The sequence below is a fragment of the Capricornis sumatraensis genome, chromosome 6 (assembly GCF_032405125.1).
Source record: "Capricornis sumatraensis isolate serow.1 chromosome 6, serow.2, whole genome shotgun sequence".
Classification (NCBI taxonomy): Eukaryota; Metazoa; Chordata; class Mammalia; order Artiodactyla; family Bovidae; genus Capricornis; species Capricornis sumatraensis.
Window position 1 is genome coordinate 17,101,275 of NC_091074.1, and position 19,655 is coordinate 17,120,929.

A 19,655-nucleotide genomic window follows, 5' to 3' on the forward strand; every position below is an offset into this window, starting at 1 on the left:
TGGAAAGCAGAGAAAACGCACCCTGATAAATATGTCTCCTGTTAACTCCAACACAGTCACAATATTAAGCCAAAAACATGAAAAAGAGCTCCAGGTGAGAGAGCCCAGCTGTTAGTCTTTGCAGTGGGCAGCATTCCTGGGAAGGCTTTGTCACTTCTTGGATCCTCATACATTGACATCATTTTGATATTCTGAAAGCGTGTCGCCTCTAGAAGCAAGCCAGGCCCAAGCCCTTAGGCCCTCTCTGGAGCTGATTTTACACCCTGGGCTATGGAAGTTCAGGACTGGGGCGTGCCCGGGAGCATCTGGTCACAAGATCTGGGGTGAGAACTGGAGTGAAGATGATGGCCTCTCAGATCCAGCTTTGCTTCTGCCACCTGACCATGTGCCTGTTTCTTTGTTTTACCCAAATCTGTTGAGGCAATCTGTCTACTGTGATTATATTCTCAAATGTTTGACCAAATGGTTACAAGTTTTAATAAGTTGATTAAATGCCCAAGTGAAAATGGTCATTCAGTCCAATTAAAGAGGTTTCCATCACTTGTTAAATCACTTTTGACTTAAGCAACTATACATGCTTCTGACTCATGAATATACATTTAATCCATGTTCAGATACATGGAGCAAAACAGCAAACATAGGGGAAAAAAATGAAGTTGCTTTCCTAATTAACTGGAGGTCAAGGTAACCAAATTGTTGATAAAGGGAAGTTTCTTTTTTTAGAAATATTCTAGGCCATAAATAAAAGGAAATGCAAGAATTTAAACACCACCAGCTTGCAGCTTCTAATAAAATAACAGATTAAGACAATGATCATTAGGGGCTGCTGACTTCACCAAAAGAGACAGAACCGGTTATTCAATGCCTCCTGGATGCTTACACACCCCACCTGTGGATTCTGATCAGTCTTCTAATTTCCGATTTGCAGAAAATACAGAGGCTTTACAAGCATGTTCATGCAATCCAGGCTGAAGGAGACAGTACCAGAATAAATGATCTAGTTTTTTAAACAAATAAATTATAAGGAAAAATAGATAGAAGGGTGAATTTATAGACTGCTGCTGCTGCTGCTAAGTCACTTCAGTCGTGTCCGACTTGGTGAGACCCCATAGACAGCAGCTCATCAGGCTCCCTGTCACTGGGATTCTCCAGGCAAGAACACTGGAGTGGGTTGCCATTTCCTTCTCCAATGCATGAAAGTGAAAAATGAAAGTGAAGTCGCTCAGTCATGTCCGACTCTTCGCAACCCCATGGACTGCAGCCTACTAGGCTCCTCCGTCCATGGGATTTTCCAGGCAAAGAGACTAAATCAATTGCAGTATATGGACTCTATTTGGATCTTGATTCAAAGGGATGGTCTGAAAAAACATTTATGAGACAAGAGTAGAAATTCACACTCATGGGATATTTGATGCTATTATGGAACTATTTTTTGAGGTATGATAATGGCATTGTGGTACGTTTTCTTAAAATCTGCTCTTAGAAAGAGATATCTGCCTAACTTCCTCGATGAAATGATATGATACCTGAGATTTGCTGTGAAACAATCTGGGGTGGAGAAGAGAGAGTAGGAACAGAGATGAAGCACATTAGCCCTGAGTGACAACTGCTGAAGCTGAGTGAGTGAGGCTTCATTATATTAGCCTACTTTCACACGTGGTTGAGATTTTTCATAATAAAGAATGAAAAATAAGTATTTTTTTTAAACTCCACGGAAAGAAATTACAGTGCTCATGCTCACTGAGTCGTGTCTGACTCTCTGTGACCCCATGGACTGTGTAGCCTGCCAGGCTCCCCTGTCCATGGGATTCTCCAGGCACAAATACTGGAGTGGGTTGCCATTCCCTGCTCCAGAGGATCTCCCCCACCCAAGCACTGAACCCGGGTCTCCTGCATTGCAGGCGGATTCTTGACCATCTGAGCTATCGGGGAAGCCCATCGCCTAACTCCAAAGATGTCTGTGAATTCCGCGTTCTTCAGGGACTTCTCTGCAACTTTTGGTGGGAGGGTGTGCTTACTTTCTGGTTCTTACAAGCGTTCCACATGGTTGGAGTTGATGGATACGTGATCTCCAGACCAGTCAAGGGTTACTTTATCAGACACTATTTGACCCACTGTTTCTTACCAAGGGTGCAGTTGCTTCCTCTGGACACAGAAACCCCCACCCACCTCCAGCTGCCGTGCTCTCACCCTCCCCACCCCAGGACGGACGTCTCCGACACCACGTCTGTGCCTCTGGACCAGGACCAGGGCCAGGACAATCCTGGGCAGTGCCACACACAACAAAAGGGATCTTCACCATGGGGCTTTGAAAAGTCTCTCCCCGCCTTGGCCCTGTTATTAGACCTTTCCACACTCAAAAAGGAAATGAAAACTGCGATCGTTAACATGTGCAAAAGACACATGAAATGAAATGTGTCTTAAAGCATGTCTCCACGTGACCAGCTACATGTCCCGTAAGGTGTCTCAGAGTACCCTGGGAAAGGCCTATTTTGGCTTCCCCAAGTGCCTCCTCACTTCAGAAGTTCACACCAGTGAGCAGCCTGCTGGTCTAACCGTCTTGTGAATTTAGACTGTTTAGTTAATTATAAACACATTTCAAAGTCATTCTTTCTGGTCTTTTTCTTGGAATGAGTGACTGCCGCTCCACAGCTCACAGAATAGTCTTCCATAGTTTTCAGTCAAGGTTCAGGGAGAAATATGCCACACCGGGATTTGATTATTTACCAACATAATGTTGGATCCTGGCCAATGAGACACCAATATATTTTTCCTTTGAAGTCTGACATATTGCCTGCTGTTTTCAATGCTGTGTTCTTGGCCAGGAGACAAAATAACTGTGGCTGTTTCAAAAATCACCTCTGATTCAAGTCGGGGTGCGGAGGGGGGTGCAGATATCTTATGATTGGTTCATCTTACAGACAGTGAGCTCTTCTCCTACAGAAGGTGTGTCCCCTGGGGTGGGGCATGTCTATGGGCCTCTGACAGCCACTGGCCCCTGCTCTGGGATCAGTCCTCCCACACAGCTAGTTGGGAAAGAGTTTAGCAAATTCTTGGCTCTGTGGCTAGAAACAGAGAAGTGAAACAAGATCACAGTACATTCTCATGGTGTCTTCGGTTGTCTTTTGCTTCCTCTTGTTTGAAGAGCCCAAAAGACTATGACACAGAGAACAGGCTTCGTAGTAGTTTGAGTTCCCAGAGCTATCTCTGCCAGGATCCGTTCAGTTCAGTCGCTCAGTCATATCCGACTCTTTGTGACCCCATGGACTGAAGCATGCCAGGCTTCCCTATCCATCACCAACTCCCGGAGCTTACTCAAACTCATGTCTACCGAGTTGCTGATACCATCCAACCATCTCATCCTCTGTCGTCCCCTTCTCCTCCCACCTTCAATCTTTCCCAGCATCACGGTCTTTTCAAATGAGTCAATTCTTCACATCAGGTGGCCAAACTATTGGAGTTTCAGCATCAGTCCTTCCAATGAATATTCAGGATTGGTTTCCGTTAGGATTGACTAGTTGGATCTCCTTACAGTCCAAGGGACTCTCAAGAGTCTTCTCCAACACCACAGTTCAAAAGCATCAATTCTTCTGTGCTCAGCTTTCTTTATAGTCCAACTCTCACATCCATACATGACTACTGGAAAAACCATAGCCTTGACTAGACAGACCTTTGTTGGCAAAGTAATGTCTCTACTTTTGAATATGCTGTCTAGGCTGGTCATAACTTTCATTCCAAGGAGTAAGTGTCTTTTAATTTCATGGCTGCAGTCACCATCTGCAGTGATTTTGGAGCCCCCCAAAATAAAGTCTGTCACTGTTTCCACTGTTTCCCCATCTATTTCCCATGAAGTGATGGGACCAGATGCCATGATCTTAGTTTTCTGAATGTTGATCTGCCAGGCTGAGGTGGGGGGCTAAAACCCAGAATAACCTTAAGAATTCACTGAGTTATTTCTGCTGTTGTTGTTTGGTATCTATCATTTCCTGACCACTAGAGCCTCTCATTGCAGAATTTTTACCTCTCACCAAACTGCCTAGACGGGGTTTCTAAATGACAGCATCAAAGAATTTACAGTTGGAAGTAATTTTTTTTCAAAATGGTTTAACACTCTGAAACAAAGACAATTCTCATTAATTGAGAAGAAAACCTCTTAAAAGCTATTTACTTCCACTTCCCAACTAGGTAGAACTGATTTCTCATTCGAATACCTCTACTGATGAAGAGTTCATTACCCTACATCACTGGACAGTGTGCGTTAGTTGCTCGGTTGTGTCCGACTCTGTGTAACACCATAGACGTAGCCCACCAGCCTCCTCTGTCCCTGGGATCTCCCGGGCAAGAATACTGGAGTGGGCTGCCATGTCCTCCTCCAGGGGATATTCCTGACCCAGGGATCAAGCCTGCATCTCCTCTGTCTCCTGCACTGCAGATGGATTCTTTATCCATTGAGCCACCAGGGACGCCCCACTGGACGGTACTAGCACAATATCAGAGTTGCAAAGGCATAATCGGATAATTCCCCATCTCTTACTTAAGCGCTATGAGCCAGGTATAAATATGAACTAACTGTTCATTTCAGGTCATTCAAAAGAATGTAACAACATCCAGGTATAAATATGAACTAACTGTTCATTTCAAGGCATTTAGAAAGAATATAACGACAGCCAGGTGCACTGAGTAAAATCTTGGAAGTTAGTGTAACTACTGGTATTGATGCTATGTGGTACATAAAGTAAGGCTCCTGCATTGGAATTTTTCACTTGTTTATTTCCTTTTTTATCTCTAAGTTCATTATTTTTCAATGCATCTTTACTTGATGTGTATTTACTATTCTTGGCACCATAGCTTATAAGACACACTCTCATTAGGATTCTTTTTGTGTGTGTGTGTGTGTGTATGTGTATGTGTGTATGGCACAGGGAACTCTACTCAGTGCTTCATGGTGACCTAAATGGGAAGGAAATCCAAAAAAGGGGGGATATATATATTCATGTGGCTGATTCACTTTGCTGTGCAGCAGAAAGTACCACAATATTATAAAGCAACTACATTCCAATAAAAATTTTAAAATACATAACATTTTTTAACAGCACCCTTTTCACTCCTAAAGTATCTGAGTTTGGATAATAAGTGTTATGATCAAGTATTGAACTCGAAAGTTTTAAAAATCTGTATCTCACCTTTTCAGATTGCACTGAAACTCTTCACATATTAAGGCTGGTGCCCCACCCCCCTGATTTCTCTGCACTCTTCTCAATGAACAAATTCTATCTTATTTGGAAATGATAACTCTTCTTGATGATGGAGTACCTTTAATAAACTGAATAGCTGCTCCATACTTGAGAATGACCACTACAGAGAGACAGGGGCTTGTGCTCTTTGCCTGGGTGGAGGGGCCCTCTGTTCACTTTCATTAAGATATGGAGAGCTGGAGAGGACCCTTCAAAGTCAGGCACAGCATGTGGGCAACTGTTACGTGGATGTCCTTGTGCCAGAGGAAGCACTCCCTTTACTTGACCAGATCTCTTTCATCTTTGGGTGCCTCAGTTTTTCCGTCTCTAAAAGCGCCCAGTGATGCCCACTTCACAGGGCTGTGGTGTGATCAAAGGGCTGGCTGCCATCGGGCACTCAGCCGCCAGGAACAAAGATACTCAGTAATTGCAAAATGTTCGGGTCCACTTCTCCGGCCTGTGAAAAAGGGGCTCCCACTGACTTGAAAGAGAGCAACACACACAGACGAGGAGAAGCCCACCGGGAGAGCAGGCCTATTACCTTCATTATCATTGTCCTAAAGTGCAGAGGAAAGAAAAGAGCCATGAGAAAGTTAAAGAACAGTGATCACAGAAAAACAAGACAAGGGTGAAACTAACTGGGCCACAAAAGAGAGCCTGAGAAAAATGAACGTCTTGTCTTAAAAATAATCTTTGAAGACTGCATGCCAAAAACAGCTTTTAAGGAACTGTCCATACATTATCTGGCCACTTGGCATAATAACACATTCATACATTTCTTAGAATGAAACCTGCCCTTGACCCTCACTGTACTCTTCCTTACATCACCCATCCTAAGCTAAATGCTAATGGGAGTGCACTTTCAGAGTGGATTAAATTTAAAAGTTTCTATTTAGACAGCATTCCGTAAGGCACATTCAAATGATTAACTGACAGATAATGAAACGGGAATAGCTGATACTCTCTTGGCATAAAATACTAAAGCCTTCCCAGGCTAAAGAATGAGTTTGGACGAGTACACAGTGCCACTGTTGCTTTGGTGACCTCGCAGACAAGTCGATGTAAGACATTCTCCTGCACTTTAATGCCTGCTACTAAGATCAGATGGGGGGAAATGATAAATAGTAGGAGATGTCACTCCAAGCGGTGTTTTCCCGGCAAAAGCTCTGTCTCAAGAGTCCTTCAGAGCACTCTGGAAATGCATAGAAATTCACAAATCAATTTGCTAAATTGACTTGGCTGGAAATCATGCTTTTGTGCATGGATGATCTAGCCGAAAGGCAATTCTGACTCTACTAGACTCTCCCAGGACTCCTGTAACCAGAGCCAAGTGTGCAGAGACCTGGGGAAAAGAGAGTGACTTCCGGTCAGTTAGACCTGGGCTCACATTCGAGCTCCATCATCTCTCTGGCTGAGGGACTTGTGATAAATCATATGAGCTCTCTGAGAAGGGGATTATGTACTCGAACCAGCTTTACAAGGTACTGTGAGGACTAAATGCCCAAGACGTGTCAGGAAGCTGCAGATAGTCTTACTTTTTCAGGACAACTATAAACAACCTGAATGACAGAACCCCACCCCAAATCCCATCCACTCCCCAGTGCAGGCCAGGTGGACAAGCTATATCAAGAGAGGATAGTTTTGAAAGCACAAATATCAAATGCTTGCGTGCAGTTAACCAAAGCAGGGGCTTTCATTTGAGCACCTGGAAGAGGCAAACTGCAGTTCTAATAAAGCAAAAGTCCTCAGATGTCAGGGGATGTTATTCTGGTTTACCATCTGTGTAATTCTGCACTGGTAGAGGTTAGGTACACAATTTGTTTCTTTTAAAAGCACACCCCTTGGCCATTCACAGTGGGCTTCCCAGCCAGGGGAGCCTGCAGCCAGACGAGCCTACAGCCTGGAGTATGGAAGATGCAGAAGCCAAGGGGAGTGTCTCAGAGCACCCCATCAGCCTCCCCATTCCACAGCTGAGAAAACTGAGGCTGGCATCGGCCTCCCCATTCCACGGCTGAGAAAACTGAGGCTGCCATCGGCCTCCCCATTCCACGGCTGAGAAAACTGAGGCTGCCATCGGCCTCCCCATTCCACGGCTGAGAAAACTGAGGCTGCCATCGGCCTCCCCATTCCACGGCTGAGAAAACTGAGGCTGGGAGAGGGGGAGCTGCTTGCCCAGTCAAACAATGAAGGCCTTGGGTTAGGACTTTTAGGGAAGTCACTCTAAAGCAAACCTTCACAAACTTATAGTAATAATAATCTCGCTACAGAGCTTTATGCACTGATATTTTCAATTATGTGGCCAACAACATTATCAGTCCTTTGGGAAACAGTCTTTCCTAAAATTTCAGGACAGGAGGAAATCTATGACCAGTCAGTCTCATTTCACACTTCCCAGTATGACATGGAACCTAGTTTCTAACCTAGTTTCTGCTGCTGCTGCTAAGTCGCCTCAGTCGTGTCTGACTCTGCAACCCCATAGACAGAAGCCCACCAGGCTCCCCTGTCCCTGGGATTCTCAAGGCAAAAACACTGGAGTAGGTTGCCATTTCCTTCTCCAATGCATGAAAGTGAAAAGTGAAAGTGAAGTCGCTCAGTCGTGTCCGACTCTTAGCGACCCCATGGACTGCAGCCCACCAGGCTCCTCCATCCATGGGATTTTCCAGGCAAGAGTACTGGAGTGGGTTGCCATTGCCTTCTCCGAACCCAGTTTCCAGGGGCTCACAAAGCTAAAAGACACTGAAAGAACCCTTTGAACAATTATATGACTCTTGTGCCCTGCTAACAGACACTCAGCTTGGCCTATAACTTGAGTAAAAATGCCATCATTGAACATAATTTCTCAGAGGAAACTTAACAAATCAAACAGTGAGCACACATCTTATAGTAATAATTAATGCAACGAGATCAAATCAGTCAATCCTAAAGAAAATCAACCCTGAATATTCATAGGAAGGACTGACGCTGAAGTTAAACCTCCAATATTTTCGCTACCCAGCACAAAGAGCAGACTCACTGGAACCGACTCTTTCCCTTCTTCTGGGAAGACTGAAGGCCAAAGGAGAAGGGGGTGACAGAGGATGGTTAGACAGCATCACTGACTCAGTAGACGTGAATCTGAGCAAACTCCAGGACATAGTGAAGGACAGGGGAGCCTGGCGTGCTCCGGTCCACACGTGGTTGTAAAGAGTCAGACGCAACTTAGTGACTGAACAACAACAAGATACTCCATTTAAATTTCTGGGCATAATAACTTCTAATTACTGACCAGTATATTTTAAAAGGTGACAGCCCACACAGAGCAAGATTTACAAACACCTGGGCAGAAGTGGGTCCCTGTTTCATAACTCTCCTGGGTTAATCATCAGTGATGACTAACTCTGGGATTAGGGAAACATTTGAATATGCTAATTTAGAGACACTGTTGTCAGAAGGCTAATTTCTAGCTCAAAGACACTTGAGTGCTTAAAGCAATTTTACATCAAAAGCCCTTGCAGGAGACTTCCATCAGGACCAGAGGAAGCTGGAGGGGGTGCAAAGTCAGGGGAATTGAGGGCTTTAGGATGAAAGAGATCAGAGAATGTGTCTAAAGGCTAAAGAGAAGGAACCAGAGAAACAAACAGACAAAAAACAGGAATATGCTCAATTCATAGTGGAGGAGAAAGAGACTGTTCAATTAGATTGATCTCTGTGGAATAACATCTCAAAGCTATTTGAACCCCAGCTTTTATACATATACATATGTATTATAGAATGTGTATAAATACATATAGGCTTCCCCCGTGGCTCAGACAGTAAAGAGTCTGTTTGCAATGCAGGAGACCTAGGTTCAGGAAGATCCCCTGGAGAAAGGAATGGCAACCCACTCCAATATTCTTGCCTAGAGAATCCCATGGACAGAGGAGCCTGACAGGCTACAGTCCATGGGGTCACAAAGAGTTGGACAAGACTGAAGTGACTGAGCATGCGCATATATATGAATATGTGTATATGGAAAAAAATCTTTCCTAGGGAAGAAAAACTCAACTCCTAAATTATCAGGTTAATTCAGAGTGTGGACATAAGAATAGTAAATATACAGTTTGATATTTGACTTGCAAAGTGAGGAAGGAAAGCATACTAAATTCTATAGAATAAGCTTTTCTGATCCCAGAAATACTAAGAACTCGATAATTTTTTGGCTGCAACAACTTGTAAATATCTAGAAGAGCCCAGATTTTGAAGCCCTGAGGACACTTGCTAAAACTCGGAAATTTGGCACGAGTCTTTGCACACAATTTGGGTTTTCTTTCAGAATTGATATCTTACCAAATAGAGCCATCTGTGTTCCCTCTGGGAAAGGTTCAACTGTTCTGTTGCCATTGACATGATGTTTGGCTAGAAAAAAAGAAAGAAAGAAAGAAAATCAAGTTAAGTGTAAAAGTTCTACACACATACTAACACATGTCATTAAATGTGTCAGAGAGCCTAGTTCTCATTTTTAGTTAGAAACAGCGCTAAAGTTCACCCTCTTAAGAGAGTTTCAATTATTATTTTTTTTAATCTCAGTTACAAAAAAGCCCAGAGATGGCCTCATTCAGGCATGGCATTTCACCAGTGAGCACTCCCAGGCCCAAGTATGTGCAGAGCCGTGCAGCTGGGGATGGCAAAGCCAGCCGACCTGGAAGCTCCTGACTCCTGGCCAGAGGGTCCCTCTGTGCCAGGACATGCCCTGGAGAACAAAGGGAGCGTGGGGCTCCAGGGTGAACTGTGGTGGCTTTCCCTGAGGACTGCTGATGATCAGAAGGAAGCTGTAAAGACTCCAGGGTAGGGACTTCCTTAGTGGTCCAGTGGTTAAGAATTTGCCTTGCCAAGCAGGGGATGCAGGTGAGATCCCTGGTTGCAGAACTAGGATCCCACAAGCTGAGGAGCAATGCAGCCTGTGTGCCCCAACTAGAGAGTCTGTGCACTACAACGAAAGATCCCACACGACACAACAAAGATACGCTGCAGCTAAAACCCAATGCAAGCAAAGAAATAAAGACACCAGTGTTAGAATCATAATAATAAAAAGACAACAGGGTAACACTGCAGACAGCATCATCTCACAAGTCAAGCACCGTTCCAGGGGTCAATGACACTTGCCTTCTTAAAGGCCAGACAGACCTTCATTTCACTGCTTCTTACTACCCTTCATCCAGCCTCATCACGTCCACCAGTCATCCTTCCACCTGAGTGCATTTCAAGGACTTAGAAATTAAAAGTGACTGGCTTATGGTTTTCCAGCCTTAACTTACTCTCATAGCTCCCAAACCAAAACCAGGTAAGAGAAGATCTGAGTATGGCCCATCTACGAGTAGCCTAATTTGATCCTTAGCAATTTTGGAATATGGCCATTTACGTTGAAAACACTTCCACACTGCTTCATGGTGCATGGATATTTTGATCTAATGGGCCACATTAGATTTACTGAGCTCTGGCACAGGGCTCAGCACTAAAGCTAGGTACTGAGGGCTTTGGCAGAGTTGGGTGGAGACTGACATGAGTCTTGCCCTTATGAGGAGTGTACAATTATCTTCAAGAGGTGAAATTTCGACAGCAAGCTTACAATGATGTGCTAAGTCCTGGAGTGGGGACTAGAGGTGCTGGAAGAGTCTGCAGCAGGGGGACAGGCAGCTGCAAGGTGGAGCCAGGAACCTGCGGAAATTACAATTAGCGTCGAGTCTAAAAGGAGGAGTAGGACTTAGAAAAGCAGAGGGTGAGGGAGCAGCTCGAGTGAGAGCCAGCAGTCGATGGGGCCCAGACACTGTCCTGGGCCAGAGGAGAGACTAGTCCAGGCACAGTAAAGGCGATGTGTTGAGAAGCAGCAGCACTTAAGGACAGATCGGTAGGCAGGCACCTGATCATAAAAGGTCTGCAGACTCCCATCCAAACCCACAAGACCCCCAGGCAGCCTCTGTAGCACCACAGTGTCTTTTAGAACCTGGAGGCTGATAAGGTTCAGTCTAGGTTAGTCAGTTCCTTCCTCTATTCCATCATTTCAGGGGCCTCCACAGGTTCCTAAGCAATGGTGGTACTATTTGAGGAACAGAAAAGCTGGGTGAAGGGGAGGAACCAGGCTGAACCTGGCTTACAAGCCGTACAGCCTCGAGGCACTAACTGGCGCCTCCAGTAGATGCAAGAGGTAAGGTCACAGGTGGCCGTGGTACCTTGGACAGCGCCCAGACAATGGTAGGACCATTGGTTACTGAATCCAAAGGAAGGTGGTGAGGCTCCACAAGGAAATCACAGCTCTATTCTATAGTTAGGACCCCAGGGCCCCTGTCAGAGGTATTAAAATGTATATCAAAGAGCTATAATCCCATTCAAAAGCTAACCCACTAATCTCACTCATGAGAATTTAAAGAAAAATGCAAGAGAGAAAAAAAAAGGTGGTAGGCATAATATTTACTCATGTATTACTGGTAATAAAGAAATCTTTATATCAACTAAATATCCAAAAACAGAGAAACAGTTTAGAAAATTATCATTCATAATTTATCACAAGCATGGAATATCATGTAACATTTTAAACACAGAATTTGAGAGAGAGAAATGTGAAAAAATATTTGGGATAATTGTAAGTGAAAACAATGCTATTACATACTGAATGCAGACTATAATGACAGCTAACAAAAAATATGCATGCTTGTGGGAAAAGACTGGCAGAAAAATGTGCAAAAACAAAAATAACTATGAATATTATGCAAGATATTTATCACTATCAGTTGTCTTTGTCATTGTTAGATTCTTACTTCCCAGATGAAAATATGTTTGTTTGAATTTTTTAAAGTCAACAAAGCGGTAGATTTCTAAAATTTTTCTGTACCATTTAGTGTCCCAGGACAGTCCATCAGGACATGTGTATAGCCAGCCAAAACACTACCTGGTTTCGATAAACACTGTGGCTTATTTGGCATCTCCTCGGGGACAGCTCAAAAGCACTTCCAATGCAGGATGACCTTCCTCACCAAACCTGACCCTCTTCCAGCATCCCTACCCCTGGGAATAGGACCACATCCTCCTACTTTTGAGGCATCCTTGCCCATTCTCTCTCCCTTGCTACACACACCTAATCCATCACCAAATCTGGCTAATTCTGCCTTTCAGATAGCTTTAGAGTCCTTTCACTTCTTCCCTTCACCACCCAAACCACCCTCGTCCCAACTCTTATGGCTTCTTTGCCCTGGACCCCTACAAGCACCTCCAGCTCGTCCATATCCCCTCTCCAGTTCATTCTTCCCAGTGTCACCACAATTATCTTTTAACTGATTATACAACACAAAGTCCCTGGTCCTCCCCCCCACTTTCCATGGCTTCCCACTGCTCATAGGCGGAAACCAGAACTCTTCAATGCAGCTTCAAAAACCCATGTGGTCTGGCCACCTCAGCCCCTCATCCCCTCTACTATAGTCAGAGCTGCGCCTTACACTTAGTCATTATTTCAGCGAGTAGACTACAAGCTCAGAGAAGGGAGGGTTCATATGGGTTCATTGTTCCCACAGTTTTCGCACAGGACCCAACATAGGTGTTTAATGAATAGCTGCTAAATTAATGAAGGGAAACAAACTACTAAGGTACTAAAAGTCCCTCTTTAGCCATTATGAAAGATTACTATTTGATACACTGATGTATCTCTACATACACACACATGTCCCTTATACATAAATGATCACTGAAAAAGGCCACTCAGAAAGTCTCCCCAGTCGGATGGCCTGGAGACCAAGGAACTCCTCTGTTCCAGTCCCTAAACACCGTTCCTCTTCCCTTCCAAACCGCCTTCTCCCATCTGAGAAGGCAGAAGTGGAAAGACTGGAAATGCTACCCAGAGAGGAAGGAGGAAGCTCATGAGCCACTCCCTGCTCACTGCAGAGGCTCTCCGGGACTGTCTTACCTTTCATTCTGAAGCCTGAGGCCCAGAGATAACAAGCCTCTAAACTTGATTTTGCATCTTTTTCTGAACCACAGCTGAGCCTTACATAATTCCCTGGAGAGCAAAGACACAGCATTAGCCAAGGATAAAGAGTGCAGAATCTAGGGCTAAGGACCTGGACTCTGCGATAAAACTGTCTGACCCTGAATCTCGGCTCTCCTGCCATCTGGCTGTATGACCTTGGCTCAGCAACTCAGCCTCTCTGTGCTCCCATTTCTTCATCTGTACCTACCTCACGGGTTGCTCTGAGAATCAAATGAGTTAAGACATGTAAGGCACTGAGAAGAGTGCCTGGCACACAATACATACCACTGCTAGGCTTGTATCAGCATTTACATGTGGACTTTGCTTTACACAAGATCTGAGTCAGGACTGGCAAATATAAGGCACACATTTACCTCTCCTTCACGTCCATGTCCATGGCAGACATCATTAATCAATCACAGCACACTTTCACAATCCCTGACTATGACCACAAAATCTTGTCTCGACTTAGCACCCCACAGAGTCTCTTATTCCTTAGGAAAGGCATGTGTGATGAAATCATTCTGCTATTCCTGGTCTCAGTGAATAAACCATAAAGATGGTACAAAGAAAGAAGCCATTTTCCTTCTCATTTCTACATCACCTATTGCAATTTTTTAAAAAGACTCTTTGAAAGCCTCCAGACTCTATACAGCTTTATGGATAAAAGAATAGATACTGTGCGCTACTTTCCATTCCAGGAGGAGAGAACAGGGGAGGTGTTAAAAACCAAGCAAGGGCAGTTTCCCACTGACACTCTGTTGAGGCAAGTACTTGGGGGCCAAAGAACCTGAGACTGCTGAAACATATTCTAAAGGTCAAATGAGATTGGAGGATGAGGAGCATTTATAATTAAAAAGATTTTTTTAAAAGCATTTATAATTTTTTTTTCAAAAGTGGTGGCACATTTCACCACAGAAACAATCAAACTGACTAAACAGAGCCACCTCTCATTGACTGGGCACTGAGAGTATTGATCACCAGCAGAGCAGGAGACAGGAGGGGTCTGTCCGTCTGACAAGGACATCTGCTGCCCGGCCCAGCAGGCGGGTGCCTCCCATCTGGCTGGCTGGGTGCTGTGGGCGCACGTTCCAAAGCGCCGCACTCCAGGGGGACGACCTGGGCTGATGGCCGTGACGTGTCCTCAGTCAAGGGCGTGTGAGGACGAGGAATAGATTTCCATTTATCTTGAAAGCCCAGTGCTTGAGGAGCAGGGAGGTTAATTAGAGCAAGACTGGGTCAAAGTCAACTCTCGGAGAGATTCTGAAGGGGATTTGGTGCTGGGCTCGGAGGAACATGTTCAAAAGCTTTAGAAGATGATACTGACGCTGTTTCTTGTTTTGTTTTATGAATGTCTAATGCACTTCAGACTTTATGACTGTCTCCTTCCTTGACAAAAATACAGTAAAACTCTTCAATCATGTACTTGCAACAATGCAAATACAGACACAAACTACCTGGTGATTAGCGCCATGTCCTGTGCTCAAGTTGAGCTACAATTTCTATCTTCTGGGTGGGGAGGGCATGGATTTACAAGGTAAATGGCAAAGTATTTAGTGGGGGGCTGGAGAGTGGGCCCCCACGTTCTCCTAAAGGGTCAAGCCTCTCCAGGCAGGTCATCTTGGCGACACCAGCTAACTGAGAAGAGTCTTGTAACTGCTGCCACTGTTGGGAGTCTAGGCCCACTGCTGGGCCCAGAACCATCCCTGGGCTGGACTAAAGCCTCAGGGCTGCAGACCACCCAGCGGTGTCAGCCCCCCACCCTGTCACATTATTCACCCCACAAAACCGAACTTACACACATCCTATGTTGTTGCTGTTGTTGCACAGTCACTAAGCTGTGTCCTGGGTTACTCTCAGTCATTTGAGCAGTGACGAAGCTCATCTGTGGCAAGTGAGTTATTTCTACCTTAGGAAATAATCAGAACTGAGGCAAAGGTTTCCAAACAAGGGCTTCTCTGGTGACTCAGTGGTAAAGAACTCACTTCCCAATGCAGGAGACATGGGTCAGACCTCCCCTGGAGAAGGGAATGGCAACCCACTCCAGTATTCTTGCCTAGAGAATCCCATGGACAGGATGGGGTACAGGAGCCTGGTGGGGTACAGTCCATGGGGTCACAAAGAATCAGACATGACTGAGCAGCTGAACAACACAAATTACAGCAGAACTGTTTATAAGAATGAAAAACCGTTACTTGGCCCACCAAAAGGGAGACAAGGAAGTAAACGGTGACACAGCCCTCAGATGGAATATTACATAGTAATTTTAAAAGTATGATCATAAGTAGTTTTTTTTCTTGTCATGGCATCAGAAAATAGTAATAATATAGACAGTTAAGCAGGGGAACAGTAAGATAAAAGAAGAAATCTAGATCTTATCTAGATTTTCAAGTTGTACAAATCTAAACATTTTCCTCTGAACCCTGTTCCTCTGTTTTCTTCGAGGAGGAGAAAGAGCAAGAAAAGCAAGAGAAACTCTCTTAAATGAGAATAACCAACGAGTGGATTGCTTACTGCTTGATCATGTAAGGATCCTTTTCTTTCCAGGGTTCGAGTACCTTGAACTCTTGCCTGTCCCTGAACCCAAGGCCCCTGCATGTTGAGTGCCACTGGTGATGCTCAGGGCCTTCAGGACCAACCCAGCCCAGAAGCATGGCTACCCTATTACACCCCCCCTGATGTGCAGGGCTCTGGGGCTTGTGGACCCAGGAAGGCAGGCGTGCAGGGGATGGAGGAGGGAAGGCTGATGGAGGGACTTGGGCGACATATCTGCTCTACCAAGTCAAGGCACAAGGATCTATATTCTGTCCAAATAAAATTACAGTTCAGAAAACAATGACTGAGCACAGCTTATGTGCCAGGCACTGGGTTTGCTGTTGGTGTTACTATAGGGTAGACAGTGCCTGCCTTCTATTCATTCTTCACTGACCAGCAACGACCCTGCCCCACTTGTTAAGGCTGCAGACCAGGTATGTCTACACGCATCTCCTGTGTTAGCAGCACTGCCTACCGCTCCTAATGCATCCTGTTATCCCGCGATTCTCAGACAAGCATGAGTTCCCGATTCGTGGTACTTTATCCCAAGAAAAGCATTCCGTCATCGTTCATTGCATTTTTAGAACTCCATTTCACTCATGTAATACTGTTATTAATTACCACATATAGAACCATGTGAACTTAGGCATCTATGCTAAGCATGTGATATTAACCGATGGAAAAATCTCCACCTGATTTTTGTGAAATCTCGCTGCCCCCTCTTAACACAAGTAATTCCTAATGACCACCCAAATTACACAATCTTGAGATGAGAAATTCCATTTAAAACAAGGTTACTTGAAGGGTTAAGATCTATATGTCAGTTCGATGAATGTGACCTCTTCATGAATAACAGTGCTGAAAACAGTTGTATTAAAAAATGTGGCTGTACACCAAAATGATTTCTAAGGGATGCTTGTTATTGATCCTAAAATATACTTTAGATTTCAAAGATGATGTCAAATGTATCTATAGAGGATCACACAGAGATCATACTTTTTAGTACTGTTTTTTAAAATGTTGCCCTTCACAGGCTGGATTGGAGGGGAGTTTGGGGGAGGATGGATATATGTATATGTAAGAATGAGTTCCTTCTCGGCTCACCTGAAACTATCACAGCATTTGTTTGTTAATCGGCTATGCTGCTGCTGCTGCTGCTAAGTCGCTTCAATTGTGTCCGACTCTGTGCAACCCCATAGACGGCAGCCCACCAGGCTTCCCCGTCCCTGGGATTCTCCAGGCAAGAACACTGGAGTGGGTTTAATCGGCTATACCCCAATACAAAATAAAAAGTTTTAAAAAAATTACCCTTCAGAGACTTGGTGCCCCCTAAGCTTGCGTTTAGCCGTGTCAGTTCCCCATGTGAAAATAACCAGCGTGGTACAGAGCATCCAAGTCCTGGGAATGGAATTAAAGCACGAGCCCCACAGAGGTATGTTCTCATCTCATCAGCAGCGTCTAGCATCACTTAGGATGCTCCGTGTCTGCCACTGAGACTGCTGAATCGGCTCTTACATGCAGCTGTATACACCACCCTGAGAAGAGGCCGTGCCTGTCTGCAGCAAAGCACCCTAGCAATCAGCGGTCGGCTTCCTCCTTTCCCGTGGCCCTGGCAGCAGCCTGGAGCAGGACACGCATTGCCCCTGGGTGGCACAGCATCTGCGGTCAGGCCGCTGATGGGCGGGATTGGTCCAGTGACACCTCTATCCCCACCCCCACCGCCACCCCCCGTGACAGTGATTAATGTCCGGGCCCTTTGCTCAGCTGAGCCTGGCGGGACGGGCCACCCCTTGCAATCTGTTTCAGTCCAACACCAATCTTTCCCCCGCAAAGCCCCCCTGAGCACGCCAAGCAAGCCTGCACCAGGGTAAGGCCAGATCAATCTGCTTTCTGTGACTGTTGCTTCAGGAAAACGAATTAGGACTTCATTTCTAAGTGGAAGCTGCTAATCAAAAAAAAAAAAAAAGGAATATGTTGTTACAAGCCTTACAGGGAACTTTTCTCGACTATCCTTTGACATTAAAAATGAAGGAGATACAGCTAAATCTGGGAGTTTAATTAGAAAGAAAGAGGAATGGTCGTGGATAGAAACATGTATGTCAATTTGGCTTCCATTGAAATCAATACATTTTCAATCTATTAAATGATTACTGATGTTAGAGGTAAGGAGAAAGAGATAAAACAGTCTGAGAGGAATAAAACATTGATAAGGAGATACGACATTAATGCTGACCGCTAACCAGATTCATCACCCAGTAGCTCCTACAATACATTTTGCTCATGTACAAAGGTAGTTTTTTCAGGATTGTGTATAAAGAGACTGGCACTAACCTTTTACACAGACTAGTCCATAATGTGGAATAATATAAACCCATTATAAAGAATGAAGTAATTCTATAAGTTAAGACATGAAATTACCCACAAGAGGCATCATTAATTGGGGGGGGAACCAATAGGTAAGAAAACGTGCATAATATGCTACAATTTATTTTTTTAATACCCTATTTTTACCTTCTGAATTTTGCTCCATGGGATGCATGACTTGCTTGAAAACAGAAACAAAGGACATTTTAAATGTCCCCAGCCTTTGCTACCCCGTGATGACCTCTGCAGCCTGGGAGCTTCTTCCCAGGGCTGAGGGCACGCCTGAGATCCAAGAGTGGCCAGCAGTGAGCAAGCAGCCCCTGAAATCAGCTCAGCTCAGCCCCATTTACATTTTATCCAGGCTGAGGATGAATGCCAGAGATGATTCCACTTGTTTCCATCTGCCTTCTCCAAAGCAGTAGGTTGATTATCCTCCTTTCAAAAGGACAAGGATTTTAAGAGGATCGACTACTATAAATTTTAGATGGGATTGAAATATCATTTATCTTAAAATAAAAAGCATTTCTAGGGGTGTGTGTGTTTAGTCATCTCCAACTCTTTGTAACCCCATGGACTGTGTGGAGCCCGCCAAGCTCCCTCTGTCCATGGGGATTCTCCAAGCAAGAAGACTGCAGTGGGTTGCCACTTCCACCTCCACGGGATCTTCCTGATGCAGGGATCGAACCCATGTCTCCTGTGTTAGCAGGCAGATTCTTTACCAATGTGCCATCTAGGAAGCCTTATTTCTAGGTTTACCTTTTCTTTTTTTATGGGAAAGAAGAAAGAGGGAGGGAGGAAGGGAAGAAAAGAAGGAGAGAAGGAAGAAAATAGACTGGTACATCAGTAGTACTTTGCCATTCTGGAATTTTATATTATATATATATATATATATATATATATCTTAAATACTTATTAAAATAATATAATATATACATATATTATTTCTTTGCCCCCTCTCCCTCCTGTCTCTCATCCTGTTTCTCTCATCCTTGTAATTTTTCTCTAAAACAGAAGAAAAGGCTATTTTAAAATCTATTTTAGATTGACTGAATAGAGATTAAACTCATCATTCATAATTTTAAAACTGATGGAAATGTTCTATATTTCCCTCAAAAGAAAGATAAATCAAGCTTTTACCATGAAGGTCTCCACTGGTTTCCCAAAAGCAGTGAAAAAAAAAAAGTTTTAATCCAGCTCTTACTAGAGCAATAGCACAGTAGCTCATCCACTTTGAAGATGGACCCTTGTCCTGAGAGCAGGCTTGGTCATATGACTGAGGGATGCCTGATGACCCAGTGCATATCCACATTAGGAATTATGACAGACAAAGTCTTCAACTGCAATTCTACAAATGATACGGAAAGTGATTTTATGGTGTTTGTGTATACTTGTCTACCTTGAAAGAGTGACCAGAAACGGAACCTCTAATTCAGGGAAGCTGAGTGGGGACAGGAGTGGTTCTTCAAACATGCTCCTGCTCCCCTGACTTAATGAAGGGACAGAGAGCACAGGGGGCAGAGCAAAGCCTACTGGGTTACCTTCCTTGAATA

General features: G+C 44.4%; 1 protein-coding gene across 3 annotated transcripts in view; it reads right to left on the reverse strand.

The window, feature by feature from the left end:
- The window catches only part of MSRA (methionine sulfoxide reductase A), a 374,837-nt gene that overhangs the window by 203,273 nt on the left and 151,909 nt on the right, over nt 1-19,655 (reverse strand). For 2 of the 3 annotated variants that reach the window (XM_068974236.1, XM_068974234.1), the window contains exon 2: nt 9,540-9,608. The exons of the other annotated variant lie outside the window; for it this stretch is intronic. In XM_068974236.1, coding sequence (XP_068830337.1) covers nt 9,540-9,608 — 69 coding nt within the window. The remainder of the gene's footprint in view (nt 1-9,539; nt 9,609-19,655) is intronic. 3 annotated transcript variants of the gene reach the window in all.